The 22,026-nt window shown below is 41.0% G+C and overlaps 3 protein-coding genes across 3 annotated transcripts in view; 1 reads left to right on the forward strand and 2 right to left on the reverse strand.

Moving 5' to 3' along the window:
* Positions 1 to 3,018: 3,018 nt before the first annotated feature.
* Positions 3,019 to 8,173, reverse strand: cops5 (COP9 signalosome subunit 5). The gene is made up of 8 exons (XM_015014171.2): positions 7,873 to 8,173; positions 7,169 to 7,403; positions 6,194 to 6,322; positions 5,283 to 5,348; positions 5,055 to 5,140; positions 4,855 to 4,966; positions 3,989 to 4,137; positions 3,019 to 3,247 (listed from the first exon to the last, which is right to left on the reverse strand). Exons 1-8 carry the CDS (start codon positions 8,127 to 8,129, stop codon positions 3,157 to 3,159), a joined length of 1,125 nt encoding a protein of 374 aa, XP_014869657.2. The 5' UTR covers positions 8,130 to 8,173; the 3' UTR covers positions 3,019 to 3,156.
* Positions 8,174 to 9,004: 831 nt separating this feature from the next.
* Positions 9,005 to 17,324, forward strand: LOC106934323 (centrosome and spindle pole-associated protein 1). The gene is made up of 23 exons (XM_015014142.2): positions 9,005 to 9,168; positions 9,256 to 9,350; positions 9,471 to 9,548; positions 9,793 to 9,894; positions 9,973 to 10,331; positions 10,448 to 10,525; positions 10,857 to 10,951; positions 11,029 to 11,125; positions 11,332 to 11,389; positions 11,459 to 11,709; positions 11,876 to 11,976; positions 13,189 to 13,274; positions 13,381 to 13,528; positions 13,731 to 13,814; positions 13,907 to 13,965; positions 14,101 to 14,244; positions 14,324 to 14,428; positions 14,519 to 14,617; positions 15,302 to 15,409; positions 15,501 to 15,561; positions 15,749 to 15,871; positions 16,119 to 16,245; positions 16,942 to 17,324. Exons 1-21 carry the CDS (start codon positions 9,117 to 9,119, stop codon positions 15,868 to 15,870), a joined length of 2,382 nt encoding a protein of 793 aa, XP_014869628.2. The 5' UTR covers positions 9,005 to 9,116; the 3' UTR covers position 15,871; positions 16,119 to 16,245; positions 16,942 to 17,324.
* Positions 17,325 to 17,366: 42 nt separating this feature from the next.
* arfgef1 (ARF guanine nucleotide exchange factor 1) overlaps positions 17,367 to 22,026 on the reverse strand; it is a 52,145-nt gene continuing 47,485 nt past the window's right edge. The window contains exons 33-39 of the mRNA XM_088001475.1: positions 21,627 to 21,699; positions 21,340 to 21,502; positions 21,103 to 21,242; positions 20,840 to 21,011; positions 20,617 to 20,755; positions 19,139 to 19,256; positions 17,367 to 18,790 (exon numbers count right to left, since the gene is read on the reverse strand). Of these exons, the coding sequence (XP_087857601.1) occupies positions 18,569 to 18,790; positions 19,139 to 19,256; positions 20,617 to 20,755; positions 20,840 to 21,011; positions 21,103 to 21,242; positions 21,340 to 21,502; positions 21,627 to 21,699 (1,027 nt within the window). The 3' untranslated portion in view covers positions 17,367 to 18,568. The remainder of the gene's footprint in view (positions 18,791 to 19,138; positions 19,257 to 20,616; positions 20,756 to 20,839; positions 21,012 to 21,102; positions 21,243 to 21,339; positions 21,503 to 21,626; positions 21,700 to 22,026) is intronic.

Below are 22,026 nucleotides of genomic sequence, written 5' to 3' on the forward strand. Positions count from 1 at the left end.
ACACAGCGAGAGCTTTTATTTCTCGCTTTTCTCATAAATGACGTGCAAAACTCATAGCTTACCTTTAAATAAGGTAAGGTGAAAGGAAATTTTTATTTAAAGCTGCATTAAAAGCGCACCACGACACATTATGGATTGAATTGAATAACAAAAACATTTAACGCAATGCCTCCTCACAAAAAGGAACAAAAAACTAACAAATTTCTCCAGCAAATACCTTGAAATTTATGGAAATGAAGCAGCTTCGGAGAAGTTAGAAAGTCCGTCACAAACAAAGTTTGTTTGATACAAGCACGTGGTTGCTATGGAAACAACGCAACAGTAGCAACCAGAATTTACAAAATACGGCGGAAATGGTTGCTTTTTTTTGTTTTTTTTGTAATTTTAACTCTTTAACTAGAAATAAGCCCTTAAACTATTAAATACAGAGCCACATAATTTATACATTTTACATTTTGTTACGATAATTTTTATTATTAAGATCAAAAGGCATTTTAGATAAAAAGCTGAAAAAGTGGCGTGCAATTCACCTCCTTGTACTTTGCTACATAGCTTCAAGTCTATTAGGCATCCTATCCGAATAGACATCTAAACACTTGTTTTTACTCATTCTTCTCTGCAATAAAAGCTTAGACAGATTGATTGGAGTGTCTGTGAATAGCAACTTCTAAGTTATTGATTGCCAATTGGAAGCAGGTTTGGACTTTACCTGAGCTATTGATTTCAAATTCTAACAGTATATCTCGGGTCCTACCGGAAACTCCACTCCAGTCTGAAGTGATCTTTGCGTCCTCTTACAGGTTTTCTTCCAATGAAAGTTCAATACTTGGCTCCATCTATCATCCTACCAAATCTGACCATCTTCCCTGAGCCTGCTGTAGAAAAGCCCTCCCACAGCATGACAGCCACATGATGTGGCACATATAATAGAGGCTGAGTTCACCATCATATTTAGATTTTTGCATTGCATTTTGGCTTTATCTGGTAGTTGTCCTATCAGCAGACTCTCCTACCTGAGCTGTTGATCTCCATAGTTAATAAGGGCCTCTCAGATGCCTCACTCCTATTAATGCTCTTTGACCAATTGTATATTGTTTTATGAACTAAAACTGCTTTAATATCTCTATATTATTCTCTTTGACCCGTCAGTTCACCAAGAAACCTTTGAGGCCTTTTCCAGAGCAGCCAATTTAAAATAGATGAGTTTACACACAGAAAGACTCCCTCCAAAAACTAATAAATCCATTTCCAAAGTAATGTTTTTGTTTTGAAAGTTTTATTATTTATGGGTGTAAAGGTAAATAAATGTTTCACAAAAACAATTAAACACTTTCTAGATTGTATTTAAAAGGAATAGTTTAAAACACAATTTTTCTTTTATACTGAATTGTGTGAGGAAAAGCTAAAGTGGAATGGACAAAGTGGGATCACTGGTTTGGCAAATGTGAGTAACAACAAATAGTTATATTTTTATAATCTACCAACATTATACATAGGTGGAGCTACTTAAAAACTTTTTTTTATTTTTAAGGATCTCTTTTTGCAGTTTACATTTCCCTGTTATTGCTACATTACAGAGATAATATTTCAGTAAAACACACCGAGTCAGGAACCCACCACATGCAGTGACCCCTGCATTGTTAATCTACATCGTACCATGACCTGAGCTTCCTGAGGGAGGGACCGCCCTCTACTTATGCAGGAGCACATGGTGGAGAGGAAGTGTTTTGTACCTCCACATTTTTGGGCCGCGTTCTCCATCTTCACACACATCGCTGCCGCTTAATTCGTCACCGGCCCAAACTAAACATCTCAACATCTTACCTGGGACATTTGAACTACAGGACCTTCTTTCGGTGTCCGTAATCGATAGCTGCTAATCTCATTAATCATCTGCACTCATGGCAGTGTCAAACGTTTAATACATTCACCCTTTGAAGGAATAGGGACGTACTGTGGAGTTAAAATACAAAGAAAACAAAAACATATATATGGTTAATGGATTTTTTGGCTTTTCCTAATGCAATTTTAGTCATGCATGCAAATGTCCATCTGGAGATAATCATTATGTTTACACACTGAACAAGTTCAGTATGTTTCGATGAATCTAAAATAACGAGGAATGGGGAATAAGGGAAAACAATATTAGCCGTGCATATTTTAAATACTTCATCAGCACTGTGACAGACATCCACGCAATTCATTTAAATATCTGGCAAAAGCACGAGCTAATCAGTGTTTTTTTTTTTTTTTTGCAGAAACCTTATTTAACGAGTTTACCTTCATAATTAAATTTAATATAGCAGGGTTCAATTTTTCTACTGTGAACCTGAAGAACAACTTAGATAATAGTTTGAGAAAATCATTACAAGCAGTTGTGCCACAGCAAACGCGCATGAGAAACACCAGGCATCTCCTCCGAGGCCCCGCCGGGATTCTCCCCTGCGCAACACACGACGTTACAAACACACATTAAACCATTACAATACCAGAAAAACAAGACGCAACACGAACGCAAGTCAAAACAGCTGTCAAGTGGGGAAAAAAGAGGCAGACTCGGTGGACGTTCGCCTCGATGAAGAGCAGACACGCCGGGGTGAATGGACTCCTGTGTGCGCGGCCCGTGCCTCTGCGCTGCATCACAGCCTCCACCGCAGCCGGCGGCTTCGCCGGCGCGTCTGCCGCCGAGGGCCGAGCGGCGCGGAGCGTGTGAGCCCCCGCAGGGACGTCCCAGGCAGGGCAAGGCGATCCCCGCTGAGCCTGTGCAGGAGCTGGAGTTCGTCATTCGGTTATGTAATGCTGCGACGCGGTGGGAGCCAAATGTGACCACAGTGGGTTATTTAAATGTTTTGCTGGAGAGGGATTTGCCCTAAAACGTGTTTCATTTAGAGGCCTAAATACACACTGTGTGTTTAGAGTATTTGGACAGTAATGTTTGCCTTAACTACATTATTCAAATGATCCACTTTGCCAGCTGCAACGCGGCAGAGCACATAAAAATATGTTCACGCAGGATGGTGCCTTCAATATTTTATTTTCTTTTTACTGCAGTTTTGTTCAACAAAAACCCTCTCAAACAAAAACGGTGGTAATCTAAGCAGGAGTACAACCAGTCATGCACAAGAAATTATTTCGAGATAAAACTGTGTTTCAGTGTTAATTGCTGGACGTGTTGATTTGATTGAAGAGTTTATCTTTAATGACTTGGGACATCAGGCCGTGAATTGCCTCTATGGTCGTCTTGCAGCTGAAACAAAGCAGAGTGAAAAATGAAGATTAGCAGTCGCAGCGGGAAGGAAAAAAAAAACAAAAAAGGAGGGAGGCAAAACAGAGACGTTACATCTGCATGAGAATCGCTCTGTAGACTTCCATAAAAAAAAAAAAAAATTGTTTAGTTGCAGAACATATGTATAATGATAACTGTTTAAATATTTTAAAAAGCAGATGTATGGAGTTTAAAATTATTCCATCTTATCAAACAACTTGGTTTTAAGTAATAGGGCGTGTAAAAATATAGTCAACGTAAGGAAAAGGATGCATCGTTTTTGACATTTTACACAGAAAAATCAGAAAATGAGGAATGCATTTTCTTTTTCAATTCATTACACTGTGATAAATCTAAATGAACCAGAGTGCACCCAGTTGCCTGGAGAAGTCACCTACTTACTTAGACAAAATATAAACTTTTTGAAAACATAAGACTAACATAAAAATGGTGTACTGTGGGGTTGCTTTTTATAGATTCCCGTAATATGAAAACAACATTGCTACAGAAGTATCAATTGAAATACTCCAATAACTTCACTATAACTTTCATAATTTTACTTGCAAATAGTTAAGAAACACACCAGAAACAATCTCCATTACTGTATAGCTTATGTTACGAGTTTGACTACATTTGCAAGGCAAGGTAGGCAATTAAGTCAAACGTAAAGTGATTTAAAGCAAAAGTGTGATGGATTTTTTTTTTAAATGAAAAGATATCCACCTGTCTCGCGTCGCTTTGGCCAGCTTGTCCTCGGACTTTCTGTCATGCGTGTCGAGGCCGAGCATGAAGCTCCCTCTGCCCAGCTGGGCCTCCGACTGCTCCAGCTTCTCCGACAGGTCGAACACCTGGCCCGTGGTGTAGTCCGAGTTCTGAGCGTCCAGCACACAAACATTCAATTACACACAAAGAAACCAACCCATGCACAATTTGCCAGCAAAAAAAGAAAAAGAAAACCCAGACAACAGATTTTTCCACATAAAGAACAGCAACTAATCTGCCCAACAAGCTGCTGAAAACACTTTGCGAGCCGTGGTGAATGACTGAACGTCGGCGAAACGTTTGCTTAAGGTGAGGCCGTGTTTATAGTGGAGAAGGTAATTAAAACACAATGACTCGGAGTGGGGCCCCTGACGAGGGGGACAGTGTAGCAACTGACAAAGCCTGTCCCCCGTGGAGCAGCTTGTTCTTGACATCTAGTCAATTCATCTTCCACCACAACGTCAAAGAGCTCCCCGCTTGGACAAGCCTGATGTCTGTTTAAGATATTTAGAGGAGCGCACGACAGAGTTACAACAACCGTAATGCAAATTGGCATGATGGGTTTTCAATATTCAGACCAAACTGCGGAGGACGGGTGGGGGGGTGAAGAATCTCGTCCAACTTTACTTCTAAACTGTGTTAAAAAGTTCACATACAGCTTATTACTAAAGCCAACAAACACGGGGACTTGGCTAATATGCGGCAATAAATCACAACATCACAAGCTGGCGACCACATGTCCAAATGAGTTATAGTCTAATAATTAACCATAAATCAAAATGCCAAACAATTAGAGCGCATTTTGATTCTTGAAGTTGCTTACATACCGTCAGCAGGCTGGAAGAACTTAAGGTATTGACCCAGTACTTGTTCCAGAGGAGTTCCAGGAGCTTTCTATCAAGGGAAGACTTGAAGTAAGTCACCTCCAGGGCGTAATACCTGAATAGGATACGTGTGAGGGAAAAATATGAGCCGCGAGGGCAGGATCAGAATGCAAGAGCGACATTATAAACGCAAATGTACTCACTGTTTACAGTGCACACCGAAGTCCTCTATCTTGTTCAGAGGGATTGTCTGATATTCTGACGGCCCCTCATCTGGAGGTTTGTAACCCTGAAAATTCAAGGTTGTTTATTTACATTTATGAACAATATAAATAATAATACTACTAATAATAAAAAAAAATAAAACTACTAAAATAAATAAAAATTAAAACAGAAAACGAACTGGCTCAGGAAACGTAAAGACGTTTTACCTTTGGGTATGTCCTAAAGGCACCGAGGTTGACCTTCCCTGCAGAAATAGTCCGAGTGGGGTCGATCTACAGTAGAAAGGGGGGGAAACAAAGTCAGAGGTCGTGCGATCCTCTTGGGACCGCTCAAATCTGGCCCCCAAGAGCCTCCCACTCTGGCTGTCAGTGTGCTGAAAATACACACTTCATTATACGACGCCGCCAGCATTTAAGTGCTGCTGTACCAAATGAGGTGTACAAAGGATATATGTTTGCAACAACAACAAAAAAAAATGTACAGAGCAACTTACAAAGCCGCACTGAGACATAAATAAATCTTCTCAGTTACACACGTTGTGTTTTGTTTTGTTCTTTTAATCGGGGATTCTGAAAGTTTTAGAGACTTAAAAGTTAATACAAAGATAATTTGAATTAAGACCTGTATAAGCGACTTAACATTTAAATCTGTAGCTTATTTAGTCCCTTTTTAGTTTATATATGACCCACTCCATCATTTAAGTAAGTAAAATTCACTTTTCTAAATCGGAAATTTGTGTATTTTGGCAATACCAAACTATTAGAATCAATCTTTTACAGTCAAGTCTTTTTAGATATCAACTTTCTTCTGAAGAAAGAAAGTTTCATAAAGTAGAAGGTATGAAAACTTTGATTTTAATAGCTTAAAATACAATAAAACAGACTGAGCTGCAGAGAGCTTTCTGATGTGAGAGGGCTTTGTGCCTTCCTGTGTCATGAGCTGAAAATCATCAAATGTACAAATTTAAGACCTAAGTCAATATATTTCAAGACCTCTTAATGAAATATTTAAGACCTAAAGTGTAAAATTAAGATTAATAAATGTACAACTTTTCAATGACTTTATAAAGACAGTATGTAAATAAAAGTTGTTTTTTAAAAATATATTTCTGGCTTACCACAACTGCCACAAAAGGTTCCTGAAACTGCTGGTTGAGCATCTGAGTGCTGACGTCTATGCCTGACAGCCAGCATCCGTAGCCTGGGTGACTGTGGTACCAGCCAATAGCATTTTCCAACCGACCGACCTAACACACCAGATTGCATGCATAATGTCGAAAAGTTAAAAACTTACAGCAAGAATGATGGCAAGACAATACTTAAACATGGGCTTTGATTAAAAATGACAGACAAAAAAAAAAAAGTCTACCTCGGCATAATCATTGGTAGTTTAGGAGTTTATTTTGGTTTTTCACCGTTCAAAAGTTTCAACTTACAGAAATAAATTTGTAAAATCTATGAGACAGAAATTACTGATTTATTTGGGAGGAGGGGAAAAATGATTGAAAAATATATTCTTATAATTACCAACATCCTGCCAACTGACTAGAAGTACTAAAATTGACGTTTGAATTGTTCTTAATGTTTTACTTGGATAATTTTTTTTGCAGCTTTTTCAATAACTAACGTACAAGAACATTTTAAAAACACAAACCTTCTGGGACAGATAAAATAGGGATAATTAGCCTGTTAACTAGAAATGCCGCACATGGGAATAGAATAGAGAACTTCATAATTAAGTTTGTAGTATTAAAATATTAACCATTTACAAAGGTTGATAGTGAAAGAGAGTGGCAACTCCATCATGACCGTCATGTTAGCTATTCTAAAACACAAGTATAAACTGCTGTATAAAAAAGTCTGTTGGGTTTATTAAATTATTAAAGGCAAGTTTTACCTTGTAGCGGCTTATTTTATAGTTTGGTTGTTCAAACTAAGACAAAGAACTCTGATCAAGAAGTTACTTACTAAACTATTCTTGAGTCACAATAACAAATTCACAGAAAAATCAGGTAGCAATCTATAGAACGTTTTACTTTTTCAAACCTGAATGTTCTGGATTTTTCTAACCAACGAGGAAGTCAGTTTCTCACCTGTTTGGCATTTTCAATGTAGGCGGCCATGTATTCATAGGCTGCAGCCTGGGCATTGACTCTGGTTTCTGTCCCCTCCACTGGCAGCGCAAAGCTGTCCATAATGATCATGGTTTCTCCATCCACCTTCCCCAGCATGAGACCCATCACCTCCAGGTTTCCACCGGAGCGGGCGTGCATCACCATCTTCAGCAGGGCCAGAGCTGAGATCTTGCAGTACTTGAAGTAGTGGTGACTGGAGAGACAAATAATCAATCACAAATAAGCACTCTGTCTATTTAAACTGTTTTTACAGTAAATCCGATTTAATGCACCACTTCTCTAAGTCGTACTCTCATTTTATAACCATAATCAAATACTCATGCATAGAATTGCATACACACTTTGGAGATAAATGGCTACAAAAATGCTCGTTCCATGTACAATGTTTTCTGTAAAGTGAGATAAATATGATTATGACTCTAAATCTAGGCGATCTCTTGTCTCAGAATATGTTTACTGAAGCCACAACTCGAATGTAGACCTTTGTAAACAAACAACGAACTGCAGCTGCAGTGGGCAACCAGCATGTTAGCTTTTAACTAGCTTTAATTAAAAAAAAATTTTTTTTTTACCAGAACTAACAGAATAAATACCACACAAAGTAGCCCAAACATCGATTTACACAAATGCTCAGCAAAAACAGACAACACAGTCAAACATACTCCTTCGTCCATGGCTTCGCGGCGAGGATTTCCTGCTGTTGTTTTTTGTCATATTTGTAAATTTCATCGATGCTCTGCACCTCTTGCATTCTGTTGGAGAGCTCCCATGTTTTCTGAGCCGTGCTGCTCCCGGCCATGGTGAAATTTAACGGCCAATCACGACACCTGATGTGTAAAAAAACAAAACAAAACACGAATTCCTCCTCTAATAAAAGGCGAAAACTGGTGTTTCTCCAGAGATTGTTGGGGCCTAGCATCCACTCGCTCAGGAAGCCATGACAGTTGGACGAAACCAACGTGCCAGTACTAAAAAATGTTGACCTTTTGTCTTAGCGCTTCAGCAATCTACAGTTAATAAATCGGTGATATAATTTTTATTTAAAAACGTAATATTTAAGATATTTATGTGATTTACTACGAGTTATAAAAACTGGCGTATGGATTACTCTTCTTAAATCACAATCATCACCAACAGATGGTATAGTCCATAGAAGACCGCAACTGACTGTTAAGGATACACTGCCATCTAGCGGCGGTTTCATTCATATCTCGAAAAGTAAAATATTCTCAAATTTGTCAAGTATTTTGAATCCCTTTGACTCTGCCTGAATTACTTCAATAAACAGCTGTGTTTTTATTGTCACTATGTGCATGCATTTATTATGGAGTAAAGATGCAGTGACATATTTACTCCATAAAGACTAAACTACATAAAGGTGAAAATGAACAAAACAATTATATATATATATAAAACATTTTTTTTTTCTGTTTTTCGACAATAACAGAGTATACTATTTTTTAAATGCCTGGTTACTTTTAGTTTTTATTTTATTTTAGTCTAATTTTTGTTTTGTTTACGGTTTCTTGCTGGTAACTGCAGTGAGTCTGTCGGGACATCGTGTCATGGTTGCCCGTAGCAACGCGCAACGCTTCATCCATTGTGCCTCGATAAAGCGGATTTCTCATTTGCGTTTATAAAACGGACTAACAACTTTTTAAAGCTAAGACGCTAGGTTTATCTGACTATTATGAAGAAAGAGTAATTTCTTTAGTGTTTATAAACGACAGCGGGATATTTCTCGACTACAGAGACGCAGGAACAGACAAGACCACCCAGACAAACAAACCGAGGTATGTGCTTCATAACAGCGGCTTTGGAATATACGCAAACAGTGTTGAATACTTAGTTTGTGTTTGTCGTATACAGTCAAAGACTGATGTTGCGCAATAAATAAGTCTCCAGGATGCCTCCATCCGCGTCAACAACTCAGGAAATAACCCACAATGTAGAAACAGGTACTATGCAAGTCTGTGAAAGTGTTCAAGCTGAACTATATATATATAAGTAGCCTAGCATAGTGCTACATAAGATGTATTTTCCAGATTCAGGAATAGCTGCTCTGGGAAGAGATTATGAAAAGAAGAAGCAGAAGTTGCTGCTGGAGCTGCAGCTGGAGTACAAAGATTATGTTGCCAAGGTCTGATCATTTTCTCTGCTAATCCAAGAAAGCCTTTGAAAAATGCTTACAACTCCTTACTGTTCTCGCTAAGCTCATGTGGATTCAAACGACTGTTTTGTTTTGTCCTGCTTTCTTCAGAAAAAGGATTGTAAAAGTCATGTGCCTGGGGAGCAGCAGGGTCTCTCCTTACCTATTGAGGAGAGGGTATCAGTAAAGGTGGGTGATTGTTCTGTACATTTTTCTTGTTTTCACTTGGGGAAAAAATGTTAAAAGCTTCTTTGTCTTGCCTCTTTATATTTATTTGCTACTTTGTTTTGAAATATGACATATAAGCACATGTCCACAACATAGCAATACATTTAGAGGTTGTAACAAAACCAAATGTGAAAAAAAAAACCCTCAGTGGTACGAAGACTTTTAAATAAAAGTACTGAGTATGTTTTCTTTCAATTTGTCATAGGAACGACTGAGAGAAGAGAGACAGAGAGAATACAACCTTTTCCTACAGGAGCAAGCTCAAAACAGAAGGGCAAAGAAGGGAGCACATCTGATTACCCCTCAGGTATGAGTAGAGAAATACATCCTTAAGTGCCAACCTTAAGAAATGTGACTTAATTTCCACATAATTTATCATTTTCAGCCAGAACATCAATCATCGGATGCTGTAAGCGTAGCCAGTCCCGGCTCTGCTCAGTCCTTCATGAACTCCCAGACAAGCACTCCGCCCCATCAGAGAGAGAGTCCCATATCCGTGAAAAATGCTGCCACTCTGACCGAGGCAGGAGACTACAGAGGAAGCCCAGACACCTGGAGTCCCTGCTGCCGGAGGCGAAGGAGATGGGAAGTCCATCAGCCGAAGAAGACGCACAGCTCCGAGGAGGAGCTGAACACAGAGGAAGAGGAGGAGTATGACTTCATACCCCGTAGGAGGCGAGGCAGAAGCACGAATGAGCAGGAGTGCAAAGAGGAATGGGGAACCCCTGAGCATGGACAGAGGAGGTGCAGCTTTTTTTTTTTTTGTCAAAAATGACTTTGAACTTCAACAGGGTTTCATTGGGAATTGATTCATAGCATCTTGACTGAATGCACTCTGTTTTGCATGGGCTTTGTGGCAGAGATTTGCGAGACATAAAGGAAATGGAGGCCCTTGCCATTCGAGACCAAAACAGCAGTGACGGGATCTGGAAGGCGGAGTAAGCAACCTCGACTTCTGTTGACTGCTTGAGGTCAAAAAATATTTTACTTTCAAGTAAAAATCAAAATCAGAATTGCTTTTATTGTCATTGTTCAAGAAATAAAGCACGACAAAATACAAAAAAAATAGCAACTTAAATCATTATAATAATAAGGTAACTACTTTAAGCTGTTGCTGCGTAACGACTTTCTGCTCCAGGTTAGTTTTTCCGACATTGTGGCATCAAAAGCACACTTTACAAACTTTCGTAGCTCAATAAAGCGCCACCTTATAAAAATGGTAAATGCTCAACAGTTTAAGCAAGTCGTAATTTGTGTATCTTTGATCAGCATTAGTCAAACACCACAGAACCTGAAGACAACAGCAAAATCTACACCCACTGCCAACCAAGACGAGAAAGAGCTCGCAACCGGACTAATGATCGGTAAGGTCCACTGTTATTAGTGCTTCAAAGGGACGTCAGATGTGTTGCTGATGGATCATCTGTTGTTGTCAATGCAGGGGCAGTCGAGGAACGGAGCGCTGTTCAAATGAAGAAGGAGCAGTACAAGCAGGAACTGCTTAGACAAATGGCAGAACAGCAGAAAAACAAGAAAAAGTTTTTAATGAGGGAGTTATAATTTAATCCTCAACACCACTCATAGTAAAAGTGAATTCAATCAAACGCAGGAGATCATCTAAAAAAAAAAAGAAGAAGAAGAATTTATATGCTGCTTGAGTGTCTGTGAACATTTTAGGGTTAAGTGGATGCATAGTGAACTCAGTGTCAACATGTGACAGTTCCTAAATACCTTTTGTTATCAGGGAGAAGAAATCTGTGCTGAAGCTCGGTGCCGCTGAAGCTACAACTCCTGAGAAAGAGGTAGACGGACTGCGTTTATAGAAAAAGCTCAAATATTCATTTTAGGTTGTCTAATTATTTCTCAAACAGCAGATTGGTGCTGCGTCTCATCAGGACCGGAGCTTGGAACAGGACGTTTCTGATGCCCCGGGGTTTGATCCTAAATATGACAACCTCTTTGAGAGCTCACAGCCCAGAACTCTTGGACAGAATCCCCTGACGAACTTCGGTCCAGACTTCAACCAACTGCCTCTGTGTGGGATGGGAGCGATGCAAGCGGTCCCGCCGTTTAATTATTGCAACACTTTCCCTGGCATCCAAGGGCAGGTGGCCATCCCATGGTAGCTAGCAGTTGCTTTATTTCAGTATATAAGAGTAAAATGAATACCAAAGTGAACACATTTTGTATGTGTGCGTGCGTGTGTGTGTGTGTGTGTGTGTGTGTGTGTGTGTGTGTGTGTGTGTGTGTGTGTGTGTGTGTGTGTGTGTGTGTGTGTGTTTTTGCAGGGTTCCTGTTGTTCCTCCTGGATCTCATGTAGTTTCCAACGGTGATGCAAGCTGGTATGAAGGACCCAGAAAGCAGGATCCTTATTCTAACCAATACCTGAGTAAAGTATCACAGTCACATCATTCAGTCATGCATGCGATGTTGTGTCAGTGTGATGATTGGTGTGTTTGTCACGGTATCTTAAAGTCAGTTTTTACAGTATGGATTGTCACAGCCCAGAGCCCTCAGTTTTCCTGTTTTAATTACAATAACCTGCAAAACTATGCATCAATATTGATTTTTTTTTCACATTTTGTCACCTTACAACATATTTTGTTGAGATTTTATGAGTGTGACCAACACAATAATGGGTTGTGAAGTTGAACAAAAATTATACATACATTTCTTTTTGTTCTGTTGCAAGGAGACTTGGAGGCTCAAGTCTTTTACGTGCTCTAACAAGTTTTCATCAAGTATTGCCCTCTATTCATTTCCCCCCATCTCTGCTGAGGAACCGCCCCAACACAGCAACATGCTGCCACCACCATGTTTCACCATGGGGATGGTCTGTTCAAAAACAACAGATCACTTTGAGGAAAAGGAAAAAAATTGTACAAATAAGGCAAGCAGGTACAACACTTACTGGGTTTACGTTTGGAGCAGTGATGATTATGAACCCCAAAACAACAGCTGCCGTAAGGAAGGATCTGTGCTAACGCTCCTTTGTCCACCTGGGATGCCACAGAAGGAGCTCTCCAGTTCAGCAACAACTTCCACAGAACAGGAGACTTTATACAGAGATTGAATTACATGCAGTCAAACTATTTAATGACCTTGAAGGCAGGAGTTGCTCTGGGTGCTTAGCTTTATTAGAGGTACCAGGTATCAGAGAAATGCACACCGTACTTTTCAGATTATTTTTATTGTAGATTTTTTATTGGAAAGAACATTGGAAAACTATACGTCCTTTTCTTTCTGCTTTATTGTCATGCACTAGTTTGTGTTGATCTGCCACCAAAATCCTAATAAAATACATTTAAGTTATTATTTGTAGCATGAAAGCATGAAAAAAATCAAGAAGTATAGTTTTGCAAGATGCAGGAAGTAATGTTTAAAATGCTCATTTGTCTACTGTTATTGACGTAAAACCAGACTGTTCTCTTTTTATAAAGCAGGTTCTGTTTAGAAATATTTACTCCTTTTCACTTTTTTCATCTTACATTAAAACAAACCTTGATATTAGAGTAATATTACCAGCTATGACTTAGTAACAACTCACAAAATTGTTACGCTATTTTAGTTAGTCGTATCTTATTTTGAATTATCTTCACAGATGGAGGAGCTCAGCAGAAGGAGACATGTGAGACTTCCCAACGGAGCGAGAGCACCGAGAGATACAGAGAGGCACCAAGACGGCAGGTCAATAATTACTGTATCTCAAAGAAAAACAAAAACAAAAACATGTGTTCATTACACAGCACAGCACCGGTGACTGGGACGGAACATCCGGGCGTTCTCTGTTCAGGTTACGGAAAAGGAAGGATGGACAAAAAGAGAGAAGGAGAAGAAGAGGAGAGAGGCTGCTCTGCAGGAGGGTGAGCTGGTGGTGTACGACCCCTGGGGAAAAGGCGGAGGAGGAGCTCCGATTAGAGACAAACACGGAAACCTTGTCAGTAAGTCGACTGCAACTTGAAGCTTCTTCTTGCTTTACAAATTAGTAAGTCAGAATTTAGCGTATCTGCTGACTTTTAATCTAACTAAAATCAGATCTGAGTTGAGTTCTTTTTCTTCTTTGCTTGTCTTGAAATGGAAACCTTAGCTGAGCATTTCGGTGTGGAACTCTTCATTTGTTCATTTTTCCGTCTCCGTTTCCAGGTGACCTGTATCAAATGCGCAGCTTTAATAATAAGAGGATGACCTCTCTGGGAGCAGAGCTGGAGTCTCCAATTTCCCTGCAAGGTCTCTGCTTAATCACTTCTTTCCACATGTTTGTGTTTTGGCTGTTTCTCCGGTTTCCCCCCGCCCCAACTTTCTCATGTCTAATGTTGTAGAGTCGAGTCATCCGTCGCCTCTGCAGCAGGACAGGTACACAGAGGAACTGAGACAACAGGTAGGTTAGGGAGGATTACAGGGACTTACTGCATTCATTAAGCCTAGCGGAGCAAGCTTTCCCTTTGGAAAACTTTTAATTATGAAAGTTACTGCGTCAGTTTTATTTCACCAGCCTGTCAATTCATTCAAACAGATCGAGGAGAGGAAGAGAAAAAAGGCAGAGGAGCGAGAGCGTGTTCGGATTGCCGAGGAGGACGAGGAGAAGAAGCTGGCGATGGAGAGGGTCCGCATACAGCAGCAGTACGAGGAGGAGAAGAGACGAGAAAAAGAGATGAGGGTGAGGGCTCACACAGTGCCACACCAGCTTCATTCTCACGCCGCATTCGTCAGAGAGTCACCTGTCGTTCTCTCCGCAGAGCAAAGGCAAACAGAGCAACAAAGCTGAAACTCATGACATCGAGAAGGTTCTCGGCAAAGAGCGGAAACATCACAATGCACCTCAGAGTGTTCGTCAAAATGAGGTACCAGATGTTACCAGGAAAAGGAAATCTGTTGATAGATTTGGCACAGATCATCAAAAATTGACTCAATTTTTTTTTTTTTTTTTACAGAAACGGGAATCTCAATCCATCCCAGTGTGGCACAGGAAGTGTTCAAATGATGTGACATCAAGTCCTGCATCTGCCATGGGACCGCTTACCCCAAGGACTGTAAGTTAGCAACCGGGAAAGTGTGGTAATTATAATTACTACATATATATATATATATATATATATATATATATATATATATATATATATAAATTCCCTTCTCACCCTTCGTGGGTGGTCTCTTTCATCCTCTGAGCTCGGGTCCTCTACCAGAGGCGTGGGAGCTTGAGGGTTCTGCGCAGTATCTTGGCTGTGCCTAGAACTGCACATTGCTGGACTGAGATGTCTGATGTTGTTCCTGGGATCTGTTTGAGCCACTGCTCCAGTTTGGGGGTGACTGCCCCGAGGGCCCCGATGACCACAGGCACCACTGTGGTCTTCACCTTCCAGGCCTTCTCCAGTTCCTCTCTGAGGCCCTGGTATTTCTCCAGTTTCTCGTGCTCCTTTTTCCTGATGTTGTGGTCACTTGGTATTGCTACATCCACCACAACGGCTTTCCTCTGTTCTTTATCCACCACCACAATGTCCGGTTGGTTCGCCATTACCATCTTGTCTGTCTGGATCTGGAAGTCCCACGGATCTTAGCTCTATATATATCTATATATCTATATCTATATATATATATATATATAAAATACGTGAGACTGGGGTGAAGGTTTGATCCTCAGGTGGAAACAGCACTAAACTTGGAAATTTGGGGTTTTATTAAACAGATAGTCAAAGATGGACTGTGTGTTCTCTCAGTTGTTTTTGCAGAGGGAGCCGTCTCCTCCCATCCCAACTTTGCAGAGGAAGCAAACTAGTCTTTCACCAAGTCCGTCATCTGACATGAGCTCACCTACTTCAAGAATTGTAAGTCGGTTAGCAGTGCACGCAAATATTTTCAAAGTCGTCAATTTATTGTACGGAACTTACAAATAAACAATTTTATTTTTTTTTCCAGGAGCGTATTGTATCAGCACCAAGCATCCAACCTGTTCCTGAGAGGAAGCCTTCGATACCCGGTGAGTCTGACATAAACACCTGGATACAAATATTCAATCCCGTAAAAAAAATTATTTCACATTTTGTCAGATATTAATGGATCTTTTGAGGATGTGGCAACAGTTTAAGGGTGTAAAACTTTTTAAATCGCACTAGAATTGCGCACCATCCCTCATGTTTTTAATCCTGAGTTACTGTGACCTCCAGCAGGTCAACAGGAAGTGATCAGAGAGCTGTCAACCCTCCGTAAGTTTCTGAGGAGAGAACAGAGACAGCTGGAACTTCAGCTGAAGGAGGAGGCTCACAACCCTTACCTGCACAAGCATTGAAGTACGGTCATATAGCCGATACTAGATGTTCAAGCCTGCATAATTCTGTCTCGTTAAAATACATTAATGCTTTTGTTCTCTGAATGGGTAAAAGAACTTGACCCGGGCAGCTCATCAGACCAGTAGATTACCAGTGTTGACAAGTTTTAGCTTCTAACTTCTTCTGCAACTTTCCTAAAACCATGTATGGTAAGTTTTTTTTTTTTTTTTTTCTCCAAATTTATCAAATCTATTTCACTCACATATAGAAGATGATCCAAAGCCGAGGCTTTCGAATCTGCAAACGTCAAATCTACTGAAGTACTAACTATGGGTCCTTCACTGCTCCTGGATTTCCTGAAAAGGAAACCTTGTGGGACTTCAACTTCCTTAGAGGTACTTGTATTTGCAGTCTTGATACCTAAATTCACTGCGAATAGAATTAAGGGCAGCAAATCTGAGCCTTGATTTCCTCATACTACCCACTTTCCAGAGGCTTTTCAGTTCGATACGTCCTTTTAGCCGAACACTTGCTTCTCATCTCTACGAGATCCAACCGTTTTAACTCTGCAAACTGATAATACAATACTACTACTTATGAATACAAGCTATGAAATGAAGCTGATAAAGATGCCATCCGTTGGTGTTATCCAGAAAGTCGAGTTCGCTCGCAAGAATGAAGTATCCATTCTCCCAGAAGGCAGAGTTACTGTCTCGCTAGAGGAAAGAAAGAAAGCTTTGACCCGTTTCATCAGAAAATCCGTTCAGATATGTTTATTTTCCAAGACACTGGTAGCAGTTTTACCATCAGGCAGGGAGGGGGATAAAGGAAGAGCTGCTTCCTGCACCCTCCAGTGCTCTCCTCCATCAGTCGAAGGGTCAGCTTAGCACTTTGTGTCTTTGCCAGAGAAACGGCAGCCAACAGCAGCTCATGGCTCCACTCAGCAGCTGGTGGCGATACAGGGAGTCTGCTGGCCTCATCAGCTGCAGGGTGGAGATAGCACCAGGCCAGGCAGTAAAAATCAGTTTCTCGTTTTTAAAAGTTTTCCTAAACGGATTAATATATATGTTTTATTTTCTTTTACTGTGCAGCCCCACAAAACGTGAGCCGGACAGGTGCATGAGCTGCAGCGGCGATGTGGAGGATCCGTCTCCGTCTCGGAGGACAGAAACCTGGCTGAAGCCCGGCTCACATCCAACAAAAAAACAAAAACAAAACAAATTAGAAACTCAGGATGCAGGCTGGATGCTTCGCCCTGGCAGAAACGCCACATCATCCAGTTCCCCATGAGTCGGACTCCACAGGGTGTTTCCATTTACTGTGGCTTGCAATCTTAATGTTTCCATAGCTGCAGATAAGGAAACTCATGGGGACAAGTCTAACTACATAGTAAATGCAAGATAATCTTAAAACGTCTGTATATTCTTGTAGCATTTTTTTAAATTCATGCATTAAAATGTACTTTTAAACTAAACCTGAACTGCGACTGATTATTGGCAAAGTTAAAACTCACCGATTCTTCATTCAAATCAACCAAGTTCAAAAACTTTATTGACCTAGAACCTGATTAGAATGCCAGATGATGTATCGTACAGAAAGTTGTACATAATCTTTTGCGAGATAGAAAACTTTACATTGCTGTATCATATACATTTAGTTTTCTACATCCATGAGCAGGAATGCATCCAATTTACACTTAAAGCACGGCTAACATTTGTAATTTTCTCTATACATATATCCTTCCCCAAACCAAAAAAAAAGAAAAAAAAACCCCAAATATATTATCAAGTTTTCTGATTTTTGTACAGTAGAGCGATAACTAAACTCACATGAAAACAGAAATTAGAATAGAGACTTCACAAAGCAGCTAGCATCAGTTTGCTTCCTTGTCTTCCGGCGCCAGAAGCCCAGTTATCGTCACGTCTTTTGTTAAAAACTTAAGAACACATAAAAATGGAAATAATTTAACCCTTCACTTTCCACAGTCTTGTTTAATTACAAATCATACCGTGTTGGACAATCAGGAGGAGGTGGTGCAGTCAAATAAATTATCACAAAAGAAAAATCTCCAGTGCATTCGGAAAAAAAACAAAACAGAACAAAAACAAGATCAAGTGCAACAACAATAAAAAAAAAAAAAAGTCCAGGAGAAAAATAAACAAAATCTAGTGTTGTTATTATTATTATAATAAGATTATTTTACACAGCGGCAGATCTGTACAACTAGTTTCATCCGAGAGACTAACCAACGCGCTAATGTTAGCCGTCCGCAGTGCAGAGAGATCGTCAGCCATGTGTGAGAGAGAAATTTCAGAGTTGCTGAGTATTTTGCATGTAGCTGAAATCATTCATTCTTCATTTTTTATTTTTATTTTTTAAACGTACAGTAAGAAGCACACGTGTTGAGATGTAGATCAGAGATATGGGTACATGTCAGTTGCTGATCAGTAGTTTTATCCAGTGGAGGCGTCGCTACACCCGGTGCAAGACATTATTGTTTTTTAACGATGAAGCAGACGACTCCGTCTGTGAGGGTCAAGAGTGTTGGGGCGGGGCTTTCACCCTCCAACCAATCAGGTTAAAGTGTTTGTCGTACAACAGGAGGAAGAGAGGGAGAGGGGGCGAGGTGGGGGGGCCCTGAGGAGGCGCAGCACAACCGCACATTTCTGCGGTGGGTTGGTTTGTGTAGTAGGCGGAGGGGTGGAGGAGGGCGCAGCATCACTGGGCCTCCTCCCCGGCTTCCTCCCCAACCTCCATGTCCGTTTCTGGCTCCGCACGCCTCGGCTCGGGGTCCGGCTCGGGCTCAGGCAGCTGTGCAATGTTAAAGACGAGGCCGATGCGCAGGTAGAACTTCCTGAGAACGGCCCGCAGTTCAGGGATCAGGTCAAACTGCATGATCTCACACAGGAGGGGGTAGTATCTGGATGCATGAGCCTTGAACTGAAAGACACAGAGGTCAGAGGTAATCCAACAGTATCAATGCCTCTCAAAGTTTCTCTTATTTTGCTACAAATCTTAAACATAAAGAAGGAACGCTGGTGTGCAGGTTGTGTGTGTCGAGGTTCTTCTAGGCTACTTAGCTCAAAATATCCCAACATTGAATGGATCCATGCATGCAGGGGCTTTCTTTTGTGTTGATGTTTTACAATACAATCGAGTTTGTGGCTGACAAAAGGTAAAAGTTGAACTTTTTTTAACATTTTGAATGCGGTTGTTGATCTTGTTAATGCAACGTTATCATTAAAAGTCTCGCTTCATTTAAACCCGGGGCGTGTTTTGGTCTCCTACCCTTTCGTCGCTGATCTTCAGCACCTTGGTGAGGAAGAGCAGCAGCAGGTTGGTCCAGGCCTCTCTGTGGCTTTCCGAGGTCAGAGCCAGGAAGTACGCCACCGCCTCGCTGCAAACGCTGAGCGAAACGGAAACATTTCACAGACATCAACACAACAGGGAACTAGTAGGATGATGATGATGATGATAAAGGCTCTTCATTGAAGCTGCTCACTGAGTCGTCTATTAAACCTTGAGGAGAACCTGGACTTTCTCCTGCTCCAGTTTCCATCAGGTGACTGAATCTCCACATCCTCCTCCAGCTCTGCACCCCGAACTGATCCAACTCACACACTCAGCCACCCTATCTGGTATCATCTTCGTCTCTCTCAAAGTTAATCAGTGAAGTGGGAGAGATAAGCCAGTGTTCTGCTTTGGATCACCATCAATATCGGCATCAAAACAGGAGGATGAGTCAGAACAGAAAGACGAACAGGATGAGGGCTCTGAGTGGCGCTGATGCAATCACAGAAGTGCTGATCACAAGCAGCATTCTGGTTCCTCTGGATCTATAAAGCTTTTCTTTATGGGAACAGTGAAGCAGAGCTCCTGCTGGCTCTGTTTTTTTTTATGTTTTTTACACTTTTCTACCTAATCCGGAGTAGCAGGCAACATCAAACACACATTTTAACCAGCAGGACAGATTTCACCTCACACAGCAGAGCAGAAAAACACCAGGGATTGAAATAACGACCTCAGATTTTACAACATTGCAACTAAAATGTGACTTAAAAACACTGGAGCTGGAAACCAACTAGTGACAAACCAACTAGAAAAAATTCAAAGAAACTTTTTTTTTAAGAGGAGCTAAAACACAAGTAAATAAAATGATAATGTTTCATCTAATGGAGGAGAAGCCTCCTGGTGTCCTCAAATGAGCAGCATTGGGGCTGCAGCTGTTGATTATTTAGTTATTCTGACAATTAATTGAAAAATCTGATTTAAAAAATCTGATTTTTACCATTTAACCACTTGAGCTTATTTTATACAACTTTAGAAACACACACTTGCTCATTTGTGCAAAGGATGCAGGAATATACTTTGAGATTTATAATGTGTGAAGCTCAAGCCTTTCTGATCAACGTAGCGACATTATGAATGGCTGCTAATTAAATAGTTAAAGGTGTGTAACAGGAGCTGGTTTTTCTTTTTTAAACAAGGTGAAGCTAAAGCAAAGTTACTAGATGAGTTGTGTGGATCATATTTACAGACAAAGAAGGTTTGGTTATTTTAAATGCAAAATGTGTATTTTTTTGTACAGGTTTGGCTCAGTTGTTGTCGCATGTTGCTCTTACAGCAAATGGCCTTTTTTGACTCCAAGCTGTAGTAAACGATTAATCAATTTCTAAATTAGTTGATGATTATTTTAACATTATGATGAATCCTTTCCATGCTAAACCGAGTGTGGTAAATGCTCAGCAGATGAAGGCGTCCCTCACTTGAGCAGCCGCCTCTGGACCTCCTCCCAGGCGTCCTGTCGGCTCTCGTCCGTGTACATGCGGAACAGGATGCGCAGCCCACACGCCAGGCTGCTGGTCTCCTGCTTCAACAGGTTGGGCTTCGACTTGCCTTTGAAACCTCCAAAAACGCACACAGGAAAAACCCGTTAAGAGATCTGCAGTGCCGGCCTCGAGTCCCCCGACGCGGCCTCCGTTCTCCTACCTGCTTTCCACAGCAGCGTTCTCTGCTCGTTGTTGGAGTTGAAAGCCTTGGCGAAGCGATGCGACTCCAGCAGGCAGTCCAGCAGCTTGAAGAGCTGCTCCGAGGTCAGATAGCGGAACATCCCCTGGTCCTGCGTCTCCACTTGGACGTCCGCGGCACACCCGGCGTCCCGCTTCAAATTAAATAAAGGTTTATAGAGCTACTCGCTAATATTTCCACCATGGCTGTAGCTCGTCGTCGTGCGGGTCACTCAAACTTTATACCTGAGCAGCTGCAAAGTTTTCCGCGTCCTCCTTCTTACTGGTGGCGGGGAAAAACACGATGTTATCGATGGTCTGGATCAGCTCCAGCTGCACGACGCACTTTATGAGCAGGGCGGAGAACAAGCGCTGCTCCTGGATCTCTGCAGGACGCAACAGGAAACGTTCGTCAGGAAACAAATTGATGGGAAGGGAAACGCAGAGAGAGGGATTAGTATTCGTGGAAAATGGCCGACTCACTCGTTGAGGTCCTGCTTCTCGAGCCGTCCTCGAAGACGCCCGACGCCGAGCTGTGCTGACTCTGCCGGCGGCTCTCCATGGCGGTGGCCCTGTCGCCGCTGCTGATGGAGTGCTGGTCGTCAGAGCGGGACTGAATGTCCACAGACTTCTGGGATATGGAGTCCTGAAATCAAAGCAGATTTTAGCTACCGCTATCCAACAAATATAAATAAGCCTAAAATAGGAGGAGGGTCAGAAAAGAACGACATCTGCATGTCCTGGATAAACCGTACAAAAGATTTCCTCACCAGCTGTTTGTCAGTCAGGCTGTGTGTTGCGAAGTGCTCTCCTTCTGCTCCTGCCGGTCGCCACGTCAACAACCTTTGAAACCAGAGAAAATTGATAGAAGAAATCACATCAGTTTTTTTGGTGAAAATGTCAAAACTGTCGATAGGAAAAAAACAAGGTTAAAACCGCTTTTGTTACAAAAAATACGGATTTAGCTTTTGGTGTATTTTTGGTGCATTTGCAAGCAGAATATCTCAGCACCTATTATGTTATGTACTGTACATCAGAATAGCCTGTTTCTTCTAAGGTGATAAAAAAAGGAAGTAAAAACGACAGGAAGAAAAAACAAACAAAAAAGAAAAAGAAAAAACCAAATACAGAAAATAAAAGAAAAGAAAATCCAAAAAGAAAGAAATTTAG

The sequence above is a fragment of the Poecilia mexicana genome, unplaced genomic scaffold (genome assembly GCF_051168715.1).
Source record: "Poecilia mexicana isolate PSO_F unplaced genomic scaffold, ASM5116871v1 scaffold_20, whole genome shotgun sequence".
In the NCBI taxonomy this organism is placed as follows: domain Eukaryota; kingdom Metazoa; phylum Chordata; class Actinopteri; order Cyprinodontiformes; family Poeciliidae; genus Poecilia; species Poecilia mexicana.